This window comes from Ceratina calcarata, unplaced genomic scaffold, assembly GCF_001652005.2.
Source record: "Ceratina calcarata isolate Rehan_Ccalc_2016 unplaced genomic scaffold, ASM165200v1 scaffold422.2, whole genome shotgun sequence".
Classification (NCBI taxonomy): Eukaryota; Metazoa; Arthropoda; class Insecta; order Hymenoptera; family Apidae; genus Ceratina; species Ceratina calcarata.
In genome coordinates this window covers 1,230,302-1,255,462 of record NW_017165837.1, presented here as the reverse complement: position 1 = coordinate 1,255,462, position 25,161 = coordinate 1,230,302, and the positions used below count along the sequence as shown (strand labels likewise).

The 25,161-nt window shown below is 42.0% G+C and overlaps 1 protein-coding gene across 4 annotated transcripts in view; it reads left to right on the top strand.

Moving 5' to 3' along the window:
- Positions 1–25,161, top strand: part of mub (poly(rC)-binding protein mub) — a 164,812-nt gene that overhangs the window by 85,277 nt on the left and 54,374 nt on the right. For 3 of the 4 annotated variants that reach the window (XM_018027351.2, XM_018027349.2, XM_018027350.2), the window contains exons 4-5: positions 3,719–3,761; positions 24,568–24,823. In XM_018027351.2, the coding sequence (XP_017882840.1) occupies positions 24,743–24,823 (81 nt within the window). In that variant the 5' untranslated portion in view covers positions 3,719–3,761; positions 24,568–24,742. Of the gene's footprint in view, positions 1–3,718; positions 3,762–17,132; positions 17,329–24,567; positions 24,824–25,161 lie in introns of those variants that run through there. The other variant, XM_026814990.1, reaches the window with a different exon arrangement.

Sequence of the window (25,161 nt, the reverse complement as noted above, 5' to 3'; positions counted from 1 at the left end):
TTTCTGACAAAAATTGTAGCTGTAGTTGCCAGGTACAAGGAAGGTTCTATGCAATTTCCTTCTAGTGCGAATAATTTAGTACTAAAAATCGTCTGATATTCATAAAATCAAATAAAATAAAATAGAAATAGATATCAATGACGGTCTCCATTGAACCCATCTGTTAATTTCGGAATTCTCTTAATTAATTGAGCGTAACATCCTGTTAGGTCTCTTTCATTTATTTTGCAAAGCAGTGCAGGGATGATAAGCTGGCAAAGAGAATTCGTGGAAAAATTATCGTGAAATCACCGACCACTGCCTCGCGACGGAGCAGTAATTCTGTTTGCTCGGCAAATCTTTTCCGGTACAAGTTGGAATTCGTTTCGTTGCACACGAGAGGAGAAGACCTCTCCTCTCCGTCATGCTAAATTGCGAATCCAAAGTTTCCCTGCGAGTTTCACGCCGTTTGCGCCTGGGGGACACCTCCGCTTAATATTTTCCAGAGTATATAAAACGTGGAATCGCATTTTCTTTCTCCGGGTATTGGCGGCGCGGAGATTGACAGGTTTTCGTTCGTTTCACGCGGAAACAGTATCTCGCTACATGTACTATAATGGTGTCCATCAAATTTCCAATCAACGTACAGTTATTCGTCGTTGAACGTTCTATTTATCATGGCAGATGACTGATTTCGTACATATATTTCTGATTTGTTATTGGAATTCATTTGAATCAGTGGTACGAAACGCTTTGAAATTGATTTTATGTAAAGCGACAGCTTGACGATTCATTCGGAATACGCTTTCTACATTTTGGAAAACTATGATAATAACAGGTGAAGATGTGAAAAATCTAACAAAATTAATATTGTAGCAGATACATCTGCTATTTAACATAATCGGGAAGAAAAAGAAATGTTTGCATTCACGGTTTTGAGAGAATCGCTTAGAAGATGATGGGCACGAATCTGCCGGAAGAACGTTTCGTTTCGGCAAAGCGGAAACGTAATATAAAATCCGGGACGGCGCCGGTGAATTCGAATGTACACGGGGATACTTCCTGTGACATCTTGCCGCGTAAATATCCTGCGGGCGGGAGGAAGGGTATCGATCGCGTTTTACCGGATACGACGTATCCCTTCGAATAAAAATGGCCGTCGGTTCTCCGGCGACTCGCCCGGTTATCTTTCACGCGCGTTTCGTATCACCACGGTTGAAATGGGTATTGCGTACACATGATTTGTCACTGAGCTCGTGTCGCTCGTGCTCGAAAAATCGCCAGTTCCTACGAACGTGGAAACGTTCGAACGCCGCCGTGACTCGCGTCTCATAATTCGTGACGTGTTTCTCACTTCCGTCAAAAAGCTCGAAGCCGAAATCTTGTTTTTCTCGTTTACGCTTCGATTCCTTTTACGTTTCATCCATTGGTCGAATAACTGGTAATAAATAGTTTTTGTTAAATGGATATTTTATTGGTTCATGGAACTGAATATACAATCTGTGTATGCATAGATTTTATACACGTTTCGATCCGATAAGAATTGACGGTGCAGTTCACAAGGAAAACGGTCTTCGGTTTCTCCTCGGAGAATTTTATTCTAGATTAATGACCATCGTTATTTTTCCCATGAGCGATCCACGAAAATTTCTATAAGTAATACAAATCTCGTGGCCCGCACCTGCCGGTATTTTTCTCCGTCTTGAAAACCGGCACCACTCCCCTCCACGTGGTTCTCATTAATAAAAATTTCAGACGACGAGTGAACCTCCCGGCTCTTGATATTTCATCGTATTTGAGATCCCCGCGCCGCGCGGTTCTCCGTTTAAGCACGGTAATTCCCGAACAATTCCGTCTGGTCCGCTATCTTTATCCCGCGTCGCTGTCCAATTTCTTTCTCCTTGAAACAATTCCTCGGCTCCGGGACGGGATGAATGGAGATTTCAGAGACGTCGAGAGCGATGGCGACCCTTTGGAACACGCTTTGTGCGTCCGGTGTATTTCAGAAGGCCGCGCGAGACCACTTCGAAATAATTCATGGGAATTTAATTAATCGCATCCGGCCGTTTTCGCGTCGTACTTCTTATAAAAGTCAATTATCGCCTCGCGTAACGCGCTAATAGGTGTTGCTAAATATTTAAACAAAATCACCGACGCCGATTTTCCACGCGGTAAAATCGTGTCACTGGAATAATAGTATTACAGTAAACAACTTAAATCATTGTATAAAATTATCTTATGAACGCGTGTCCATGCGTTTGATCGCGTTTTATATATTGACATGAAAATATCGTTTAAGCTCGGGTTTAAATTTTATTAACAGCTGTGTAAAGTGAACGCAGCGACGGGCGAATACTTTTTATGACCACCGTGTATCGTATAAATTTCCGCGCACCTGCAACGTCGTTCAGCAGCCAATTATCCCCAAAGGCGAACGACGCGCGGCTCCTCGCGTCGTAAATCAGCTGGCCAAAGAGTCAGGACCGACGCGTCGGTTCATCTTGCAGATTTCGAATCAAACTCGCCCATTGCCAAGTGCCTACTTATTGATTGTGCCAAATTCTGCGCGCGTGCGTGCCCCCCGCGTTTTCGACCACGCGTCAATTTTGAAGTTCCTCGACGTCTCTTATAAAACGATCCCGTTGAAAAATTCCAGCCAACAAGTTGATTCTGAGCGACGTTCATCGAATTTACTGTGAAACCGAAACTCTCGTTGTTCGTCGATATTTTTTGTCGCCTCGTTGCTTCGGACGATGGATTTTATTATCGCTTTATTATACACGTGTTTCGAGTTTTATAACCTCGGGAATACCGTGACCAGTAATTTGTTTACGTCGCTGCACGCGTTATTACATTATGTTCCTCGCTTTGAAATTATAACGTCCTCCGACGCTTTGATCCAATCACGTTTTAATACCTTTAATTTTATAGCGTGTGCCGTGCTAGGTAAACAAACTTTGTAACGAAATTAATCGAAGACGACCCACACACGCTGATTGAATCTTTTGTTTTAACGCACTTATGTGCGTCGCGTTTTCGGTCGGCCAACAAAGGGACCCTACCATTCTCTGAGAAAATTTCTGGCAACAGAAATCGTCTGTTTAAACGCAAACATGCGCGCGGTGTTTTTTCACCGAATTGAAATTCGTTAGGCAAGTTCGCGAGCGCACCGCTGCCGCTGTTTCGCGTTCATTGTCGAACGAATTTTTATTCGTTTTTTCCTTTATTTTTTGTTAGCCCGTCTGTGTCGGAGCCCCGTCGGATTATCGAAACGATTGTTACCGGTGAGAGGAAACTCGATAACTGATTTCCTGTTCGATGTAAAACGTACCGCGACTCACTCGGTTGCGAAATTTCCTATTTAATTCTGCACCCGCCCGCCCGCCAAGCTGTTGTCTACATTCTTTTTTTCACCTGCCTGCCTCTCCCGATTTCCTTTTTGTTCGAGTTACGAGACAAAAACGAATTGTTGTAAAACTCGTTGCGCGGCTGTTATCTCACGCTCGTTGAAGAACGTAAACGAAGTTAAAAAAAAGAAAAAACGAAAACTACTCCTGCACTTACAAGGAAAACTGGAGAAAGTTTTCTGTGAAACGTACAATCGTCTTCTTTTTTCATTGATAGGATTACAGTTCTAAAAGAAGCGCGTAGGTTTGGCGAAGGCGTAGGGAAATTCTTGCTTTGTTCCTCTATTTAATATTTGCTTATTAACGATGTCGTTTCTTTTTTATTTTTACAGGTAATCATTAACCCAGGAAGGAAGGATATCGAGTATTCGCGTGGTAAGTGATTTCACGAATTAAACTCTACGAACTTTCTCGCATTGCTCCCGAAAAAGTTATTTACACACTTTTTAGAACTCTTGTAGAAACTTTCACTTTTCGCGAAACTTCACGAACTGCTCAACTTTTGAACAGTATCTATATACTAGCCTCAGAACTGTAAGAAATTTTAAAGTTATATAATTCTGATGAATTGCAAACAGCGAAGAACGCAAACGTGATAATTAGATTGCGGATTTTACGCATACATATATAAAAAATTTGTTACCGTTATATCATTGATCGCAAGTAGTGACAAATTGTCTAGTTTCCGAGCAGCTTTTCTTTATCTGTAAGAATTCCATTGTTCAGCGAACTATTTCCCATTCTCCAACCCCGAAACCCAAATCTTCGTTGACCAAGCAGATGTCATTTCTCGCGGCCCGTTCCGCCCGATTAATTTCTCGCGGAAGGTGTGCAGGAGTGTCTAAAAACGGCGCCGGCTGAATCAGCGCCGATCCATAAACGATGAAAAATAAACAAGGCCGGTTCCTGTCGGCTAAAAGGCCAGTTTTAATTAAACCACGGGAAAAATGAACCGTGTTCGAGAATCGTCGCGAGAGTCAAGACATTCAGGGAGGGCCGGTGCCAGTCGGAAGACGCGAAAGATTCATCCTAGAACCGATGCTCGGTCTCGGTTAATTATCTAATTGACCCCTTCCGCGGATAATAACTCGTCGCTTCTTTGCGCACGTCCGGTCTCTTAGTAAACTTCCGTCATCAAGCGGGGCAGTCGAGGCTGGGGGGCAAATAAAAATGTTAATTACGAGAATTCCTCCGTCGGAGACTCCTTTCATCCGTTGAATCCCGCGGGACTCAACGAGTTCTTTGTACACAACGCAAGTTTCGCCGGAGTGATCCCGGGGCTTTGTGCACCCCCTCGCCTCGGTCAGCCCGTGTCGCGATGGATCGCACGATGCCACGATTTCTCTCGTTTTAATTCGCTCGAGGAAAACGTTCCCGCGATGAATACCGCGTGGCAGGAAGAATGAAAATTCGTTGAGCAGATATACCAGATTTCGTTCTGATAAAAAAAATTAGTTCATAAATCCTCAGGGATTGAACTCTTGCCTTTTGTACGTCTCGTAGAATAAAAGTTCTTTATTAGCATATGTTATTATAATTGCTGTGTATAATAATTTGGGATATATAAATATGTGTTCATAAATAGTTATCAGGGCGGAATCATGATTAAATTAACAACTATTTCGCGGTTTTGCGAATGTTAGAAATGTATATTCTCGACGCGATCTTCTCGCGAGTCAGCCGCGGTTACAATGATAAAAAGGAACCGCGTGCATTCAGCGGCGGGGCCAGCCGAGCCGGTTCTTCCAACTTAATTCAAATTATCCGACGCGAAACGAGATGAGCTCGACGGTGCGCGAAGGGTCTGCACTCGAGACGGCCCGGTATATACAGTGTCCGTCAAAAACGAGTAAAATGCGTCTTAAAAGCACGAAATTTCATTCGACGAATCTTGCGTGTGTAAGATATGATTTGCATATCAATATTAAATTTGCAGCTTTCCAGTTACAACGTGAAAAAGTAAAATTATATAATTAAAATATGCTAGTAGAGCGTGTGAATAGTAATTTTTATTTGTCGTTGAATACGAAATGATGTGAAAAAGGAGAACAATTTGATTGCATTTTATTCAGTTGCTTCATTTATTGGTAGACATTTTAATTAATTTTGCAAAGGTATTTTCGAAAAGTGCGGATAGACTCGTTTTCGATCGGGAGTGTACGTATGCCTCATACGCAGCATCCATATCGGTGGCTCTCCGGATTTTTTTTTTAGGGGATGCCGCGCGTAATCAGCCGAAATTCCGGCTCGTGAATCAATACCGAGGCCGTCTGTGCATGTGCCGTCCGCCCCCGCTGTTCAACCCCGCCCCCGGTCCTTTCGATTTCCGAAACTTCCGCCTCATCGTCTTCGAGGCGTTATTACCCGGCAGCCGCAGGCATTTTCATTTCCTAAACCCCCCCGAATTTTCCATTTTCCTCGAAAGAGCTGTTCGCCAAGATCCGCGAACAGGGGATTCCGGTAGGGATTAGAAATTAGAATTAGAATTAGTTGAGATTAGAATTAGTTGGCACGTGCGCGTGGTGATTTGCTTCGAACTCCGAGCGATAGAGGGGTACGGAGGGGGCTTGAGTCGCGATTGAATTATGGTATGGATGCTGGGGGATGGTTTCTGTGGTGGAACTTTGTGGCTGGTCGGAGAGTGATTTTGGATTAAGTTGAATTGATGATGGAATAGGTTTGTTGAACGGTTACCGAGGAAAATTGTGTTTCGTGGCTTAATTTTAGTAATGATTATCTGTCACATCGTCCAGAATATACATATATTATAACAATACCTAAACCAGTTCATCAAAAGCCTCTAATACCATAACCGAAGGAATATTGGCGTTCGATCCATTTAACTGTGTCGTAACTCGACCATACTTATTTGTCATTCGCTATTTATGACGCAGTCTTACATAGAATTTAAGACAGTATCCAATCTTAACCGTTGCTATATTCGACTGCTACGTGTGGGAGCGCATTACATTATCTGGTGGCTCTTCCTCGATATTCGAATGGAAACCAGTCCGTGGATCCTTTCACGAACTTTCACCACCCTTTACTCCTTCACCCTGGCCGACCCTCTTGCCGAGAATTCGCTAGCCAGCTTTCTTCGAATCGCGTTCACGATAGATATACATATACATGTACAACGTAGATATGTACTACATCGGTCGGATAGGACTGTTAACAGTGGTATGGAGATCCGGCTGGATTATTGACTACTCTTCCAGTACGAAACGAGGGCGGATGGTATTCGTTAATGTGCCCTTGGAAGTGGTTTTTTTTTTTTACCGTGGATTCTCCTTTAGCTTGGTCGGATAGCTGAAGCTTTTCGACAAGAGATTCGCTCCGGATCTTTTCAATCCTTGCTTCCTCCGCACGAGAATACTTCATGTTGCACGTGCTTGTTCCAAATTATCTCATTTACTTTATGTATGCTGTTTCTATTTGTCCAGTTACTTCTATGAAAGACTTATTGAAAGTCCAAGTTTGGACTGATCCTCGAAGGAGAAAATGTAATTTTAATAAGGGCGAGAGAGGGCCATGTTCCATTATTAAATTCTTCGTGTTACACTGCTCGTATTACACATCCTCATTCCTCGTGTTATACGGCTACTTGGAGAACAATATCTACCAACCGTGGACCTAAGTAGACGACTTTACGTGAGTTGGAGGAACTCAACTCCGTAGAACTTTTAATGCGACCATTTAACAAGTGAAGCATCCTGTTCTCCCTCCCTCCAGTCCTACCTTACAAATCTCACCCACTGTGATACGTCATTCATTCATTTTATTATTGTTTCACATAAATTCATACGTGAACTGTATACTCAGTCTCCATTTCTCAACATTCTCAGACACTTGTCCTTAAAATTCGTTTAAACAGGCTGTTTTTAATGATAATTACCTGGAATATTATTACAGGTAAAAGAGTGTCTTAAGAACGTTGAAAATTCGCGAACGCCGTGAATGACATTTGGGTTTGGCGTATCGCTGAAAAAGCGTTTTCCGCAAAAAAATGTCCCAATTCAGAGCACTCCGCACTGTCTTCTAGCATAGAGACCCGCAGAGACTGGGATCATTCATTTCGGAGGTTCTTTCGTGAGAGGAGCCTCCTCCGCGTCTCTGGCGAATTTAATAACTCGAGTTCGGGACGCGAGAGACGAAGTTGAACCGCGGCGCGCGAGTTGAACACATGTAAGACCGTCGAGTGCGAGTTTATGCGAGGGGTGGATCGCTCCCTTTATGTAGGTATACGTCCGCGCGCGGGGGTTGGGAGTTATTCGAAACTGCTGGCTCGTAGTCGGGCCGGATGAGCCACGAGCATCCAACGAGTCGCGCACAAAACTCGTTGTGTATAAATAAAAGGCATCGTCGAAGGAGTATTTGTTTGTTCGCGATGGGAGTTGGTGCGCGCTTAGTTGCTTTCGGGGTGTAGCATAAATACGTGGAAAGATTCTACGCCGCGGCGGGCTTTAAAAGGATTATGAGTCTCCGTTTTACGGCCGAGGAATCTCGTGGAAAACAGATTCCATCCGTCTTCTCCCTTTTTTCATGCGTTTCCACTGAGCGTTCCTCTTATTTATTTTGCGGCAACTTCTCGTACCCGATGAGTGGTTTCGATTTTGCGAAGACAGAGAGGTCGAAATCACGAAATATTTCTGTCCTCGAAACAGAATGATTCCATTGAAGGGAGCAGGTTTCATTGCTTAAGGCTGCCACTAGGAAAATATTGTACTTGAAAGTGATGGAGAGAACGTAAAGAAGATATCGGAATCTTGTCTCGTGTTTATGTTTCATATTACTTTTGGAAGAATCTAATAATTCCTAGAGAGAGAGGAACGAGGTTAACGTTATTTAAATCACTTCGGTTCTCCTTGATATTCCATGAGAATTTTTAATTGCATTTCCTTTTATTACGCGATATCGTACGATCTCAATGACAAGATTTATAATTGAGAATGTTCATATTAATAGCACGTTTCACTGTCAGTTACGATTTATGCGAAATAACTTACTCTCTTATTTGCTAAATCTTTCATAAATTATTCAGCGTTTGCGCAACACGTGTGATTACTATTTCCCACTTCCACATCTGGTCGTAAAATTTCATTTGGATCGATGTATAATCCTGCATAGATTCTTTATCGATAAATGTCGCAACGTATCGATATCAAAATTGGCTTTAACAAATTGCTTTACACTTTAAACTTGCTCACGTGCACATTAAATAATCTATAACTGTTATCAAATTTTTTTTATTTACGTCATTGCTGATCGTCAATATAATTTTCCAATCAATTAAATAAATTGACCTTTTACTATATTGCACAGTAAAAAATGTTACGAGCTTCACGATTTAATCGCTCGGCTGTATAAGTCGGTAATTTTTCATACCACGTTTTTGCGTTTAAGTAATCCGTGTGTTCATGGCTGAATAACAAAGTATTCTGTACCGTCAATCAGGCTGTCAGTTAGAAATGCGTTTGGACTGTCAAGGCTATTTTCGTTACTGTAGAATCCTTGCAATTTCCGATAAAACGTCCACTGTCACCGCATTTCTGGACGATCGCGACGAATTTAAATATGCATGTTGCACGTTCTATTTAGTTTTGATTCGCGATGAAAATGCAGTCGTCCGCATCGACACAGACTACGAAACTTAATTCGATTATTCACGTATGTTCCAATCTCAGCCATGATATAAGTGCTGACGTCATGAATAGTTTTAGCAGAGGTTGTCTCTCGTTTGTCGTCTGGTTTTTGAAAATGTTCCGCGCATTCGATAGTTAAATTGAGTTGGGGCAAAAATAATTGTAAGTGAAACACAGATGTTGCGTCACTGCTGACCCCATTGGGAAATTCGAAAGGTTAATTTTAGAGGGAAAACAGTTAAATTTATCATCGTAGGAGAAAAATTTAATAGAGTCCGTAGATAGCTAAATAAATTCCATGAATATTTGATCCGAGTAACTCGATCTAATTAATGAAAACATACAGACACGATCGTTCGGATAAATAGCGCGAACAACAAAGCGACTCGGATCAGAGGAACAGCACTCGTTAGAGAATTAATTGCGATAGTCGTAACAAACACAACGATCAATTCGCCGTGTACGAAGCGCGGATCTCGTGCCGTTAATTACCAGTGTCACTCAATCAGCACGCATTGTTTGAGTGGAATTTCGCGACGAAGGAACGAGGTAAGCATCCGAAGAGCGCGGACACGGTTAACTGGTAAAATTTGCAACTAAATACGCGACAGCCAGCAATAAGTCGTCGCGTTCGTCGTCGTCTCAAAGTTTCGTGCTCGCGCAAGATGAACTTTCATCCCGGCGTAAACATGACGATGCGAGTCAATACTAATTACCATCTCCAGCTCGGAGAACAACGACAGTTAACTTTGCTTTAATTGCTGGTATCGACCAAGAGGCTCTGAAGAGAACGATACCGAAAGACGAGCAAAACAAGAAATAATATCGGGAACGAAAGAAGGAATGAAGAAATCAGGAAATATTATTAAGAACAATTAAAATAAGTATAAAACATTCACACTTTATTGAGTGCATTTTTAGAACCAATTTGGCAATATCGAGAAAAGTTTATACGAAGTTATCTGAAGAAATCAGCGCAGATCAGATTGAGACGAATTGAAAATCCTGGAAAGATGATGCATTATTGGCGGAAGTGTGCGACGCATAATTAACGCAAGAAACGATGAGGGGGGTACCCATATAAGCACGTTGCGAAACTTGGCGCGGAAGTTCGAATTCTTGCGATCGCGAGAAGCGAAGATAGTTCGCTTTCGCGCGTGTTTATACGCGCCGTGTGTGCTCCGCGTCTCCTCGGTTATGCATATGCATGCCTGTGATACACGGGACGTGACCAGCCGCCGAAATTCAATCCCCATGAATCCAGTGGAATTACGATGATCGCGGAGGTTAATAAGCGTTGGCACTGATTACGCGGTTCATTATTCGCGTTTCAACTCGTTGTTCCATTGCTTCTCTGAATTTCCGACTGTTTACGACGACGCGCGTGCAATGCTTCTTCAGCGAAGAGCCTCGTTCGAGCGAGTAGGTGTGTATTACATCGTTTAGGTATAATTTCTTTCGACGGCTACCAGTGTTTATTTGATATGAAACTAATTTAATATGATATGCATTATTTTACGTGGCGCCAACAATGAGAGGAATTTATTTTCAAGCAGTTCATGAAAAATGTATGAATATTTTGTTTGATCGTAGCGGATGTTTATTATGTTTCACATAAAATTTTTATTTCTCTGCATGGTATAAATGAGTTTACTGAAAAGATGTACATACGTATGATGCGAATCTCACTGAAGGGTTACTTAGAACGGCTCAATATCGCATTTCAATATAGAATGCATCACGCGCAGGTAATAGATTTCGTTCAATTGCTGATTTATTCAAAAATCCGCAGACTGACGTATCATTCATTGCCGGATAAACGCGAAATAATTTGTTAAAAATATCACGAGATAAACGTGAGAAATTAATATGAAGAAAAGTCTGACGTAAGGAAATTAAATGACTAAAACGCGAATTTTACGGTAATTCATCGCACGTCGCGTGGCGTGGCTGAATTTGAACGTCGTCAGAAGATGAAGTGGATGAAACGTCGGGCGAGAAATGGAAATCAGAAGTCAGACGCACGGAGAGACAGGGCGTATGCGCGGAAATTAACCATAATGGAGTCGGGGAATCGCGTGATTTATCGGCGGCCAAGCCAGAAACAGACTACCGCCAAAATTCTTAGTTTAGAACAGGAGTAAATGGAAAGCTTTACCTAATTCTTGAGCCACGGTTCCCGTTAATGAAGCAAGTCTGCAACGGACAAAATACAAAATTACCACTTTCTTCCTCAAGCCGCAACCACGTTTGATTGAAATTTCCAATCTCCGTAAAGCATAATTTACGAAGGAAACAGTTCGATAATTTAGAAAGTATTTACGGTATATATAAACTCGAGACGAGCGAATGCAACGTGCATTCGTCTAGGATATTTCCCAAAATAATAGATTCTGACCTCCTTAAGGAATTGACCTAAAGGAATTGACGCGGTGACTCTATTTAAAGCGATGTGACATTACATTTTTAGTGAAGGTTAATAAATGAAAGGAAGGAAATACAAGCATATCGAATTATTTCCAACTCACTAAAATATCTGATCTTCTTCAAGATTAATGACGAACTTCAAATCCTCGATTTGAACGCCTTTAACGTCATACTTAAAACGAAGTTTCACACTCGTTTCGAACGAGCATTAAATCTGAAATAACTGGATCGTAGCAACCAAAGCAAAGAAAGTTATCGTTCTATTACCACACGCGATCATCCCGAAGGACTGAATCCGTTAAAACTAAATACACATAAACTATCCCAGCTATTTATACCGTCGTTTCGTTGCCGCATTATCGGTCCTCAGCCTGATTTAACTGTGTAACCGGCCATCACGAAGGTACGAGGAGCAACGCGTAAATTATAATCCACTTAACGAAGATATCCGTACTCGTTAGAATTTCATTAGAGGCATCTGCTCGAAGAGGGTCGCGGATGACGACGACGTTGCCCTGGGGTTGTTTCTAACGAGGCCTGATTAAACAAGTGACTACATGCTTGCCGGTCAAGGTGCCGACGGACAGAGGCCGTGGAAGCCTTAAAACCGTGTGGCGCAGAGAAGACGAAAAGATAAAGGGCGATGGGCGGGAGAGGGTGGAAAAAGGCAAAGGAGCGCGGAGAACAATGGCTTCTCTAGATGAAAGAGTTTGCAGGCCCCGGGCCACGCGAAGCTTTTTCTATGCTCTCTCTGTCTCCTCGTTTTTCTTTCCCTGTTTCTGTCTATACACCTGGGCATTTGTACACGTATAGGTGAGGTAGATATACGTGCGCGTGTCTGCCATGCTCGTTCCGACTGATACTGAAGCGTTCACAATTAGTCAAGCGAATTGAAACAAAAAAGAAAAACAGTAACCATCGTTTTTACGCCTTTTTCCTTCCCGCAAATGATGAAGGAATTCAGAATGACTGCTTCGAGGATGATAAAATAAATAAATAATGAACTTAATTAAAAAGATAAATTTCGAGCCACTTCCTTGTCTCGCATGTGGAATTATGTACAAGTTTTTTAAAATATCAAATGGGATAGAAACGATAAATAAAATTCGTGTTAGAGATCGTTCTTCTTATAGAGTATTTTAAAACGAAGTTGCTCGCAGTGGTAGAGAGGTATATCAATTGACAATCATCGGTCTCTGGCTAGCTCATTAGAACATTCCCTCAAACCGCACATACCCTTCTTCTCGAGAAGCTTAGAATCTCGCGCAATCACTCGTTTCGCGTTATTCGCCTCGTTCAAGACCGGCGAGACTTTCGATATCGCCTCGATAACCGTGAGCAGCTCCAATAACCCTTACCGCCTACCGACCAGCTTCTGGTCTGGCGTTTTTCCCTGGCGTGTCGAACTGGAGGATTCCCGGCACGAAATCTCGTCGCGGCCGCAGACGCCGGCTCATTTCTGTCGAGCTAAACGCGTATTTCTCTCAACCGAGAGAGAGACCGAAGCGAGAGGGGTTAACTTCGCCGGTCGTCATCGTTGCGACGCGGTTCGCGCGTGGTTCCGTCCCCTCGTGGTGTCGGGGTTGAATGAGAGAGGATGGAGGACGTCGTCTACCACGTTCGGCGTCGGCGGAAACGGGGAGAAAAAGTGACGAGGTCGAGCTCCATTTCTGGCTTCTCAACCCCGTTCCGTCGGCCCCCTTCTCGCGGTCAAGTTGCGTGACGTCGGTCGACGTCTTTCTCTGTCTGGCATATCGACACGGGTCAGCTCGAACTGTGCATGGCTTAAAATTACATTCGCTCGCGGAAGGTTGACTTTGAGTTTCGAAAACGAAGACTGTAATTCCCTTCCGGTTTTCACCAGTTGTTATAATAGGAATGGTAAAGTTAATATGCGTAATGGAACATCGTTCATCCTTCGTTTTAACATATATTTTAGTCCGTGCACGTATTAAAGCGAACTGCCAGTAATGCAAAATGTACAGAGAAGATAGTTGGTATCGTGGTTTGAAATATTCGAACGAGATATCCTCGCGACGCGACGATGCGAAAAAATTTCGTTTGGAATCTGTCCGCGATAGTTGTTCGATCGGGTCGCTTGACTATTGAAAAATCCAGCTATACGTAAGAAGCGATAGTGCAGAGTATGTGCATTCTCTGTGGCTTTGCCGACAGAAACACCGCGTGTTCATCGTGCGATGGAGAACATCCCGAGAATTGTGTCGCGGAGCATTGATATGTCGGTTGCTAACCATTCAGAAAATGTTATACATCTTCTCGGTCCTAGCCCTGTTGCGATAGCCACAGTCCTGCTGCCTCGATTCCAATGAACCGACGGGGAACATCGTCCGTAATTTTTCAGAACATGAAACGAACGATAGAGAGAAAAAAATAATCACCTCTATATTTTTTCGTCATTTAAAACGTATTAAGGATGTATAGGCTATATACTATGCCGTTTCGACGCTGGAATGGTCGGATTTCGTCAACATCAATAAAATGCGAAATAATCCTATGTAAGTCATTAAATATCGAATTTAGAAGAGAAGTACNTAGAGGACGACGAGATCTACAATTTCCGTATAAAACTTTCTCGCTAGCGTCAATAGTTCACGAGTAATTTGCAAAAAACTGTTTTTTAGTTTTTCGCCAATAACTCGTAAACTATTGACGCTAGAGAAAAAGTTTTATACGGAAATTGTAGATCTCGTCGTCCTCTACAATAAAGGTTCTATACAATTTTCTCGTACGTCTAACAGTTTAGGAGTTATTGAGGAAAAACGAAATTTTTGGTCAAAAGTTCGCTGATTCGACGGTGGAATGGTCGGATTTTCTCAAGACCTATAAAATGCCGATTAGTCATACTTAACTCGTTAAATATCGAAATTAGAAGGAAAACAACTTTTATTTGAAGCATTTTTCGAAATTTTCACTACACTGCTTTAGACATTTAATTTTTCAATCTCTCCACAATAAGTCTCTGAGGATCATTGATTCATCTCATTATCAGATTGATATTATTATATAATACTAATAAGATTATTTCCAATCGAACGTGACGCTCGTTATTTATGCTCATTGATATTATGAATATTTTCATGAAGCATTGTCCAACGGACGTTTTATTGCCAATTATTCGCTTCATATCGTTCCATTTATATGCACATATTCCGTCTCACGAATCCGATTAAGAATTCACCTCTTCGTCTTCAAATGTTAATCCAATATTCCTACACTCCTTATCTCGACATTTAAGTAATATTTCCAGAAATATGATCAGAATTAATTGTTGCTACTTTCGCTTTGATTTTTATTTAATCGCTGTAGATCTGCGTGTTCGTTTTACCCAAACGTTGGGTTTGATCGTGTGCCGGGACTTAAAGCAGTGGTATATCCGTCGCCGCCGAGAAAAGTACTTCCTAATGAGCTCGCTCTTTTGCAGTCGGCACGGAGCAACGGCGACGGTGGTTGCCGTTAGATCTCGAACATGGTTCCATTGGCCATTGCAAACTGAATTTCCGATAATTGCTTTCCGCACCGCCTAAAATGATAATTAAATTCCTGGTCGCGCTATTACCCATAGCAACCCATTGTCGTCATAATGGCCTTTCAGAGAGTAACGTAAGAGAAGTCGTGGCTACATTTAAGGATGTTCTACAAACAGGATCTCCGGGCATTGACGGTAACGAACAAAATGTGTCCCCCCTCTCTCTCTCACACACCGGATAGTAAATTAGGTTTAATTAATCGCGCATTCGTTACGTGGCTAAAATACCCTAACCGCGACCGTTTATGTCGAACAATCATGAACAACCTCCAAGTCCATTTTGAATTATTAATACTCCCTGGAAGTTCTGCTGTGAAACTCGGCACAAAAGGCCAGATGTACATAATAAGAAGAATAGACTTAGCTACACGTTACGTGGTAACTATTTTGTACAAGGAGTTCAGAGACTAACAGCACTTCACCTCGGCCACACAACTGGACTTATTATTTTACCCGAGAACGTGCTGGGGGAAGTCAAGGGTCAGTCGAAGACTCGTGAAATGGACGATTCGAGAGAAAGAAAATTTACTCGGTAAATCGCGGAAAGTGTTTACCGGAGACGATTGGTCCTTCCCAAACAGGACCGCAGGGATAAGGGTCGCAAACTCACTCGCAACCACCGCGCGTTGTTATTGTTCAACAGCTTATCGATTTGTCGCCAGTGGCCCGTCCCATTATATTCTGTAAACTTGACGTATAAACGGCCATTCTCTCGCGTTGCCATTACCCGTTCGCCAAGGCAGGAGAGAGAGAGAGAGAAAGGGGATCCCTCTTAATCGCTAAAACGGCGATACAACGTGAAACTTCGCGATATGCGCATTGTGAATGGCAAGGAATTGTTTCGCGCACGAGTTAATTTCCATTGATATTGTGCTTGCTCGCGGAAAATGTGCTAAATCCCTTGAACAGAGGCGAATTCAATGGGAACGCAGCGCTTGATCCTCTAAAGGGGTGATTTAATCCTAAGAAGTCTTAGATACTCACTTCTTTCCCAATTTTAATACCGACAGATTTTGGTTTACAATATATCTGCAATACCAAAACGTTTGCACATTTTTCTAAAAAGAGAATTATCAATTTACTCGGCAATTAATTTTGAGAATAGACAATTTGGGAGCCGCTACAAATTTTCAGCTCAGTGACAGCTTAAAATGGAAAGAACTTGAATGAAAAACGACGTCACGGTTGGTCCCGACGTACGAGGTCAAGATTTCTCATTCAACTACGACCATTTGTCTGCGAGCTACCACATTTCATTATCAACGCTGATTCGGCAATGACGTTCACTTTTGGCGTACTAAGGGAAATTGAATGGCGACTAAAACGTATTTCGTGTAGAGTATAACAATCCGTCCATAATTTCGGAAATGTAAACGCAATGCAGGACACAGCGTGATTAGTGATGCTTAATAACTCATTGATTAACGATTTTCGTTGATGATTACCGCTAATGCGATTTACAAACATTACGAACGTGGTATTCCCGTCGATTATCGTAGACGTCGATTTTTGGTAGAATATCAAATGATCAAATATTCAGTAGTAACTCGGTGTTCGGAATTACATGGCAAAATTAATACCAGAATGGTACAATGTTAATATCTTCGCACGCGTTGGCAGTACGTCGAAGCAACGAGATAAATTAATAATAAAAAAAATTTTCTCGGAATTTGGAAAAATGCTTCAAATTAAAGCTGTAGGTACTGACATCCTCTACAAAAAAGGTTCTATGCATTTTTTTTCTAACTTCGGTATTTAACGAGTTAAATATGATTAATCGGCAATTTATTGCCACTGACAAAATCCTATCATAATTTATGCAGTTTTATAATAAAAAATTTATTGATGTCATTATAAATATCTAGAACTTCTACATTTAATCAATATTGTTCCTAATATCACGTTAATACATCCACTGGCTATTAAAAATGTGCATTTAGCAAGTTGTAAACTTTTACTTGGAATTTCTATACCGTTCTTACTCGAACTTGCCGCTTAGTAAAGACTAATTCTAAAACTCGATCGCTATTGGCCGGCTAAAAGCGTACCACTATTGGCTGTGAGACAAGCGAAGAGGTCGCTGATTTCACGCGACGACCACGCAGCAGCGGCGCGCACAGCGCCGCTCATCGACGGAATAGAGCGAGACCGGAGGTGAGAGAGAACGAGGCAGACTCGTTCGCGTTCCGCTGAGGTGGTGCAGTTTTCCAGTGTCGCGTAGAGTGTAGTGTTTTTCTTCCTTTCCCCCGTTTCCGAGCATCGAGTGTAGTGTGCGTCACAGTGAGGCGAAGCGGACCCATCCCTGATGATTAAGGAGTGCATTTAGGTAATTAAAAATATCTCTCAATACGGCCGCGCCCCGTTAAAACGCCGATCCTCGGCTCGTCCGAGACGCCTCGCAACGAGGTCCGACTTTACGGTGCGCCACCATAACGTACACACGCCGCGCCGGCGTTATTGCCGTCGGTTCATTTCGTCAGTAATTATTCCAGGAATTACGCGGCGCACGTTGCCGGTGACGAGTGTTTCGTGAACGATCGTAGGCGTCGTTTCTCGATCGGTAGATCGTGTATGTCGTACGTGGAATTTGTACGTAAGGTGTGCACGAGAGCGAGCGAGAGAGAGAGAGAGAAAGAGTAAGAGAAAGAGAATAAAAGGAGCACGGCGCGATTCATAGCGTGGTGTGACGCCGCGTCAATGTCGATTCGATCGAACGGTTGTTCGGGAGCGAAACGAAGCCAGAGAACGCGTGGCTTCTCTCTCTACCTGTCTCTGCGTGGATGATCGCCGACAACGTGTGCTACGTTGACGATACGTAGAAAATACAAATGGTGCGCTCTTGGTTGCTATCTTATCGGTTGGAACAGTGGCAGTGAGGCAGCAGTGTTTTCGTTGGTCCGCGTGTATCTCGCGTTGTATCTCTTCCTCCCCGTTCCTGTCGCCACGAGACGACGGCTCTCGTTGGACATCCACGTAATTTAAACAGCACACGAAACATTGAATAAAGGCGGCGCGCCGAAAGAAAATAGAGGAAGCTGATGCCTGGCAAATCGAACGATCGGTTCTTCTGTTCCCTCTCTCTGCTCTGGATATTAACGAAAGAGGGAGAGAAGGAGAGATACGAAGCGAGATAGTACCTACGGAATGAATGGCCGTGCAAGAGAGACGGACGGTCCAAGTCTCCTGATTGGTTTTCTCCCGTGACTGTACCGCTTCTGGTCGTCGACCAGTGTCTGCGTACATGTATACATATCTTTCTCCACGCACTCGGGTACGCGGTACATACATTACAGACGGATCGTTTACAAACTGCGATCTTGCAAATTTTTCACATTTCTTCGATGCGACATAGATCAGTATGAACGATGTAGTAGTGGACGTCAGGACTCAGACACCGTCAATGTTATCATTTCTTTTATAACACATTAAATTACTATGAGTATTTTCATTGTCTGTAGGCCGATTGATTTCGTGCTTTGAAGACTTTTGTCGGCAATGTTTATACTAAATCGTGCGGCATGGAAACAATGTTGCCTCTCGTAACATAGATACCGAAAGTGTAAAGGACCCCATTAATATACGCCGACGCTTTTAAACGTGTTCTTCCGGCTCAGATCATAAATTTTTATGCACGTGTTTACGAGACAAAACGACGTGCAACTTATTACTTAAAACGTCCGCAACTGCGGCGTTAATTAAGTTCTAAAACGTAGAATCTTCATAACGAATGCATAAATAAATGGCACGCTCTCGTTAATCCTAAATTGAATTTCTGACCGCATATTCTCTATATCGCGTAATTCAACGCAAAGAGCAGCTAATAAGCACGTTTCATGTCTATACTTTACACGTTACAAGAAGGATAAATGTGCGAATACGCATGGTTAACGTGATGTAAAATGAAATTGCGGCGCGCTATTTTTTATCCCGGATTACAGTATATCTTCTTAATTGATAATGCACACGAATCGGGCAGCAACTTTAGTGACGTGAAACTCGCTGGGCGTTGCATTTATGGAAAAGCCGGTTTACGCGTTATATAAAGTCCACTGCTAGTTTGTTTGTGATGCGAATGAACTGTCGGTGAAAGAGGGAATTCTGTTCTAGAGTCGATGATAAGTGAGCACGAGGTTTCTTTTCGTTACTCCAAAACATTCGAACTCTCGAAGGCTTTTAACAAGGATTAGAAGAAATAATATTAGGTCATTCGTAAAGTTATTCAAGGTACATAAGATTGTCTTTCTGGGAACTTTTGAACTCCCGTTCTTTCTTGCAAAATGTTTGTGCAAACGCATTTTGGCTCGTACGTGAAACTAAGACATCTACGCGTATGTTCTTCCTCGAGTGACGCGCATCAAGTAGTAGAAAACAATTGAGAGGCACTGGCAGTAGATTGACAAATCATAGCGATTTCGCGCGGATTACGGACGTGCCGTGTGATTGCTCGAAATTAGTCGCGGCGGATCGCCCATGAACGTTGCGCAATGTCTGGTACAACGACCGGCGGCGGCGTGCATTACGTTGGAAAACCGACGCTTTTACGGGCGAAGTCGCGGGAGGAGGAACGCGCAAGGATCAAACGATCGGTCCGTTCGCGTTTGTTAAGTTCTACATTTACACGGTCACGCGGAGAAACGCGCGCACTCGCGATCGTGTGTCTAACGGAACGCAGACTGCACTAAATTCCATCGTCCAATTGCATTGCGGACAGCAGCAGAGCGAAACGGTCACACTCGCCCGATGTATAGACGCGTGGCTGATTGGAAAGACAGGAGAGCCTAAACATATACCTGTGTAGTTAGCGCGTTCGCGTTAACAGAGCTTTTCAGTTTGCGATTCCGGATACCTCTCGAGCCTCGTCGTACAGTAATTAACGACACGTTAAACTAAAACTGCCATCGCAGTGTACGTGTCTGCGCTACTGTGGCAGAAGTATAACGTTTTCAGAAGATCTCAATTTATATAGTACTTTGCGTTAGATCTCTCTGACAAAGCATAGACAGCGAACACGTAGGGCCAAATGGAAATCGAGTTGCGGATGTATTTGCATTAATCAAGTCTCGGTATTGGAACGGATGAGAGGTCAATGAAGTACGAGGCGAACGATATTCATGACTTAGTCTGTTAATTTACTTTTGCCGTCCACTTTCCTAGCGCCTTTTTACAATCCGATTTGCTAGTACAATTTCAAATTTTCCTAGCTGATCGAATCATTAAAAGTAGTATTAGTAAAACAATTTAGTAGTAATTTAGTAAACAAAAGTAGTATTAGTAAAACCAAGTAGTAGTAGTAAAACGATTGAGAGTATAAATCCTTTCTTTACGTTATCGCAATTAATATATTATATTTGACTAAATAAATGTCGTGAAATTAGAGCCGCTGGATGCTGGTATTAAAATCGAAAATTAGACTGGTTGGTATGAGACCGATGGTAGACGACCGGCGCAAAAGTGGAGCATGGGTCAATATTACGCGCGCGCAAGTAATATCGCGTAACGTGTATACGCGGCGTTATTGCGCGAAAATCCTCGGCAGCCGTTAAAAAATGCGGAATGCCTTCGTCTCGTTTCGGATCGATATATCGGGCCGACGTGGGAGAAATGCCTGTCGGAGATAGCCGCGTCTCTCCCGACCGGTGCATACACGCATCCAAGTACAACCGACTGTGTTAACCACCGTTTCTTTATCGAAACAAAGTGTTCTCGCTAGCATATGTACTACACGACACGTGTATGTACGTGGCAGACTAAAAGCGCGTTCGTAGTGTAACTACAGAGCAAGAAACCCGTTTGACGCACTTTTAGAGGCGCGCGCGCGAACATTGGAGGGGGATGCATCGTGCCAGGGGCGCAGCATTCAATGCGGGGAACCCTTTTTCCGTTTCTACAGAACGGGAATCGTTTGTGTACCGAGTACGACTGGTTTTTGTACGTACCGGGTGATCCGTTGAAAAGGGAGACTCGCGATCGTGATCTGCGCGTCGGGCGACGGTAGTTCGCGTGTTCACATAGAAACACGAACGAATTTTGGAGAAATGGTTACGTGTTTGAACGTTTAATGTTACGAACACACGAGATTGATAGCTCGTCAGTAATTTGTGAACAAGTTTTTAATTGAATGATAGTTAGTAACGGAATCGTTAGAACAATTATTTGAGCAACGCTCGTTATATTACGTTAATGATGCAAACAATGATAAATCGTTGCCGGCTGGATCGGTAAATTTACATTTACATAGTAAACAGCAGGGTTACAATACTAGATACCTACAATTTCCATATCACCGGTAAAACCAGGATTTCTGTTGAATGTATAAGATTCTGTTCGTTATCTGTGGTTTCTGAATATTCGGTTCGTTATTTACGTAATGGAACTGTCGGAAAATAAATCATGGAAAAAGTTGTGTTACGAATCGATGCTGCCTTCCAAACGTGAATTAATTCTGCGTTCTTTGGTCTTAAATAATGCTTGATAGAATCAGATATACAATGCACGTGTGTTCTACTCTAAAAAATTAATGTTTTTCTGTCTCTGATTTATATTTTATTCACGAAACATAGGACCATATCTCAGACTACGTTTTATCGTAGTAGATAACAGTGATTAGATTTCTGTTATAGCAATTCAGTGGAAAAGAAATCGTCATTTAACATGAGGAAAAATATTCAGGTATTTCGATTAGCCTAGCAGATTCTATTAATAAATCTTGTCTTCTTCTAACGCGATTGCATTCGAATACTTATTGTTTTCTTCGGTGGTAAAACGAGCGATCGAACATAGTTAATCACTGTTGAAAGCCATTAACGATAGGATAGTTCTTTGCTCGTGAAAAGATAGTTTATAAAGTTGAGAACAATGCAGCTCGGTTAAGCAAATGACACTAATAGAAGCGTAGATCACTGTTAAAAGGGCATCAATCAGCTACAGTTATGTTCGTTTAATAATGACGCTAATTGTTCGGCGTTACGTTTGATAAATATCTCGTCTGATATTCGAACTGGCACAGACTTAGTGCAGTTCAGTAAGTAGCGAAACTAGATTGTCCTTCGGCATGACTAAAGTTCCTTTCTATGTGTCATGGTTGCTGTTGATCTAATTCGTTATCGGTACTAAATTTGTTCATGCGTTGCTACTCTGTCGCAGTAGCTTGGAAAATCCACTTTTTCTACGTTCGCTGTAAGCTAATAAAATTATCTTGGAGAATATTCAAGATGCATTTAAAAAAAAAATCTTGTTCGATTGTAGATATCATTGATAAAATTAATACAGTAATAAGTGTCATTGAAATTTTTAATTTGCAGTTCTTTGAATTAATATCGTCAATTTCTTGTACGTATTTTTATGAGCCTCAAGCAACGTTGGGATTGATTCCTAGAAAAGTTCGCTTGATATTTCCTTATTTCTTTGTTCTTCGTAACAGCAGATTTATTGCTCAATTGTTAACGTATTTTCTTAATTTAGAAAATTTGTCTTTCTTTTTAAAATTCCTTTGAAAGTCCACCTAGTATGGTTTGTTAAATGATACTTAAACTCTAAGTTATTTGGAAAGTGGTCAAACAATTCCTTAACTTGGACTATCAGCAAATGTAATGGAAAAAGGATCAAAGTAAAGGTAAATGCATGCTCGAGCTTTGTAGTTCGAAAGCCATCTCGCAGTAGCGGAATTGACCTTTGTCTCGGCATTCTAACCGAGGATCGTGCAAGCTCAAAAGGGACAAAGCTGTAAAAGGCAATAGGAAAACAAATTAGATCCCGCAGATGTACTCGCACGGTCCCGTTACGTCGTACAGTTTTCGTGCTAGTTCCGAAGACATTGCGCTCGCACTTTTAGGTATTTATTGCCTGACCTGAAAACTGAACGCGCCCGAAGCCTTAGCTAGAAAGTATTACACTTAATTTTCTCGGAATGACTAACATTTCGTAACCGTGGATCCCTTTTCCTGCAGTTTATTACAATTTTATCGTCGGAATTTCGTCGCGAACGGGCCTCGTAACCCTTTAATTCGATCCCGAGCGTAAATGAGCTCACAAGTTTTAGTAGATAAAGCGCGAAGACTGACCGATAAGCGTGGATTTTTATTCGCATGGGACAGAAGTCGCGTGACAGAAGGAAATCATGAGATTTCATGGATGATGAAATGAGAAAAGGAACGAGCATGGAGTAAAATTTTCTTCGGGTTAAGACATAAAGGAGAGTAAGGAATTTTGATTCAAGTGATTTAATGAACATTCTGTAATAAATTCATGAATTCTCTTCTTAATAATCTACATCGTGTGTTACACCGTGGCCACGTTGAAGAACGAGTCACGATTATTAAACTTATTATAGTCGCTGTCGCGGAGTTTCTTTGTGGCAGAAAGTTATATTTAAGTGGGTTCTATACACGTGCCTGTAATGAGGAAGCGGTTCGTTACAGGCAACAAAGAACTGACAGCCAATGATACAGCACGCTCTTATCCTCGCGCTGCGAGCCTTGAAAATAACGTCAATCTAAAACGGAATTTTCTATATGCGTACTCGAGGTAAATCGAAATACGGAGAGGCTACACGGATTCTTACGGAATACGCGCGCCGGTGGACGCGCGTATTTCACGCTTCTCGGAAAGCTGTACGCATCATCCTAACGACGATAATGCTCGCACTTCATTGTTTCTATTATCGGCGGTTTTTACGAAAATAGAATTCGCCACGCGAATCGTCATTAGGAAGAATTATAGCGTCGCTCTCCTTGATCCTCTAACTTTGCCAGAATCGTTAAACTCCGGCTACGTTTGCCCGGCAATTGTGTTTCGCTTATTTCCGAGGTGCTTTGATGTTAGGGCCATTTGGAGTTTAGATGGATGTTTATTCTTCGCCTTTCTATTTTTGTTAGCTCCCAGATGGTGAATCTTATGGTCTCTCTCGTCAAATATTTTATTGTCTCCTGGTGTTACAGCGGGGAGAATATTCAATTTATTTGAAGAATTTATTCCGTATTCTGAGTCTATTCGTTATTACGAAATTGTTTATATTATTCTGAATAAAAATAGTCCTAAGTAAAAATTAATTTCAAGTGGTGAAAGTTTATCGTATGATTACTTGTTTTCGAACCGCGGTTGAAGTAGATAATGTTTGCATTCAGATAAACAGAGATAATGGAATAGGAGAGGAGCCAGGCACACAATGATACTACTCTCAAGTGCTATTTGAATAATTGAAATCTTTGCATCCGATCCTCAGTCTTTTGTGGTTACATAAATAGCCTTTTATTATACGTTTTCTATCGGTTATGCATATTCAACGAGATGCAGTTGAAAGCAATTGCTTTTTGTTAGATGCAGTCGAAAAGCAATGAAGTAAACGATTACTTTGTATAATTTTGAATACCAGGATGAAAACCAGGGATATTAGTCAAGTGCAGAAATAATTATCCACGATATTGCATTATACAAATTTTTTTATTCGCCAAGTTTCGTACAAATTTCTATGTGAAAGATAGAGAAAGTCTTTTGTGCGAAATCACTATAAGTACTTAATTCTTCGATGATCGGTTCATAATGCGAAACGTGTTTGCTTTGATTGCAGTGCAAGGACTGAAGACACCTGGGAGCGTTTGAAAAGCACGTTCCACAGACCCCTCCAACCAAAATCACTCGCCTAACCTTTCCCCTGCCCACCTTCTCCTGCCTCTCATCCTTTCCCTTCCCCCGCAAATCTCAAGAGGACCTCCCGTCTCGATCACAGCATCTGTGACTCCATTATGGACAGTATGGACAACAAACCAGTTTTGAACGATGACCCGTCGGTCACCCTGACCATCCGCCTGATCATGCAGGGCAAGGTAAGAGAGACTCTTGGTTACGCTGTTATTAATTAACGCCGGTATATCGCTTCGTTAAGCTTTTGGCCCTTTGAGATCTGAAATACCTCGTGGAAATTGAACGCAGAATAATGAACTACACATATAGCTTCCATTTTATAATTTTTTATAATAAAAAAATAATAATTATTAATCGAAGGAATGTTTTAATTGCTAAATTCTGGAAATATTCTACACTACTTAATAGTTTGAAACACGTCAGTAACCATGATTATATTATACAACTAGCCTAGAGGTAATTGCACGCGCTGTACTTTTGTTGAAATTTCACTGAAGTTCAGGTTGCAAACAGATCGAAT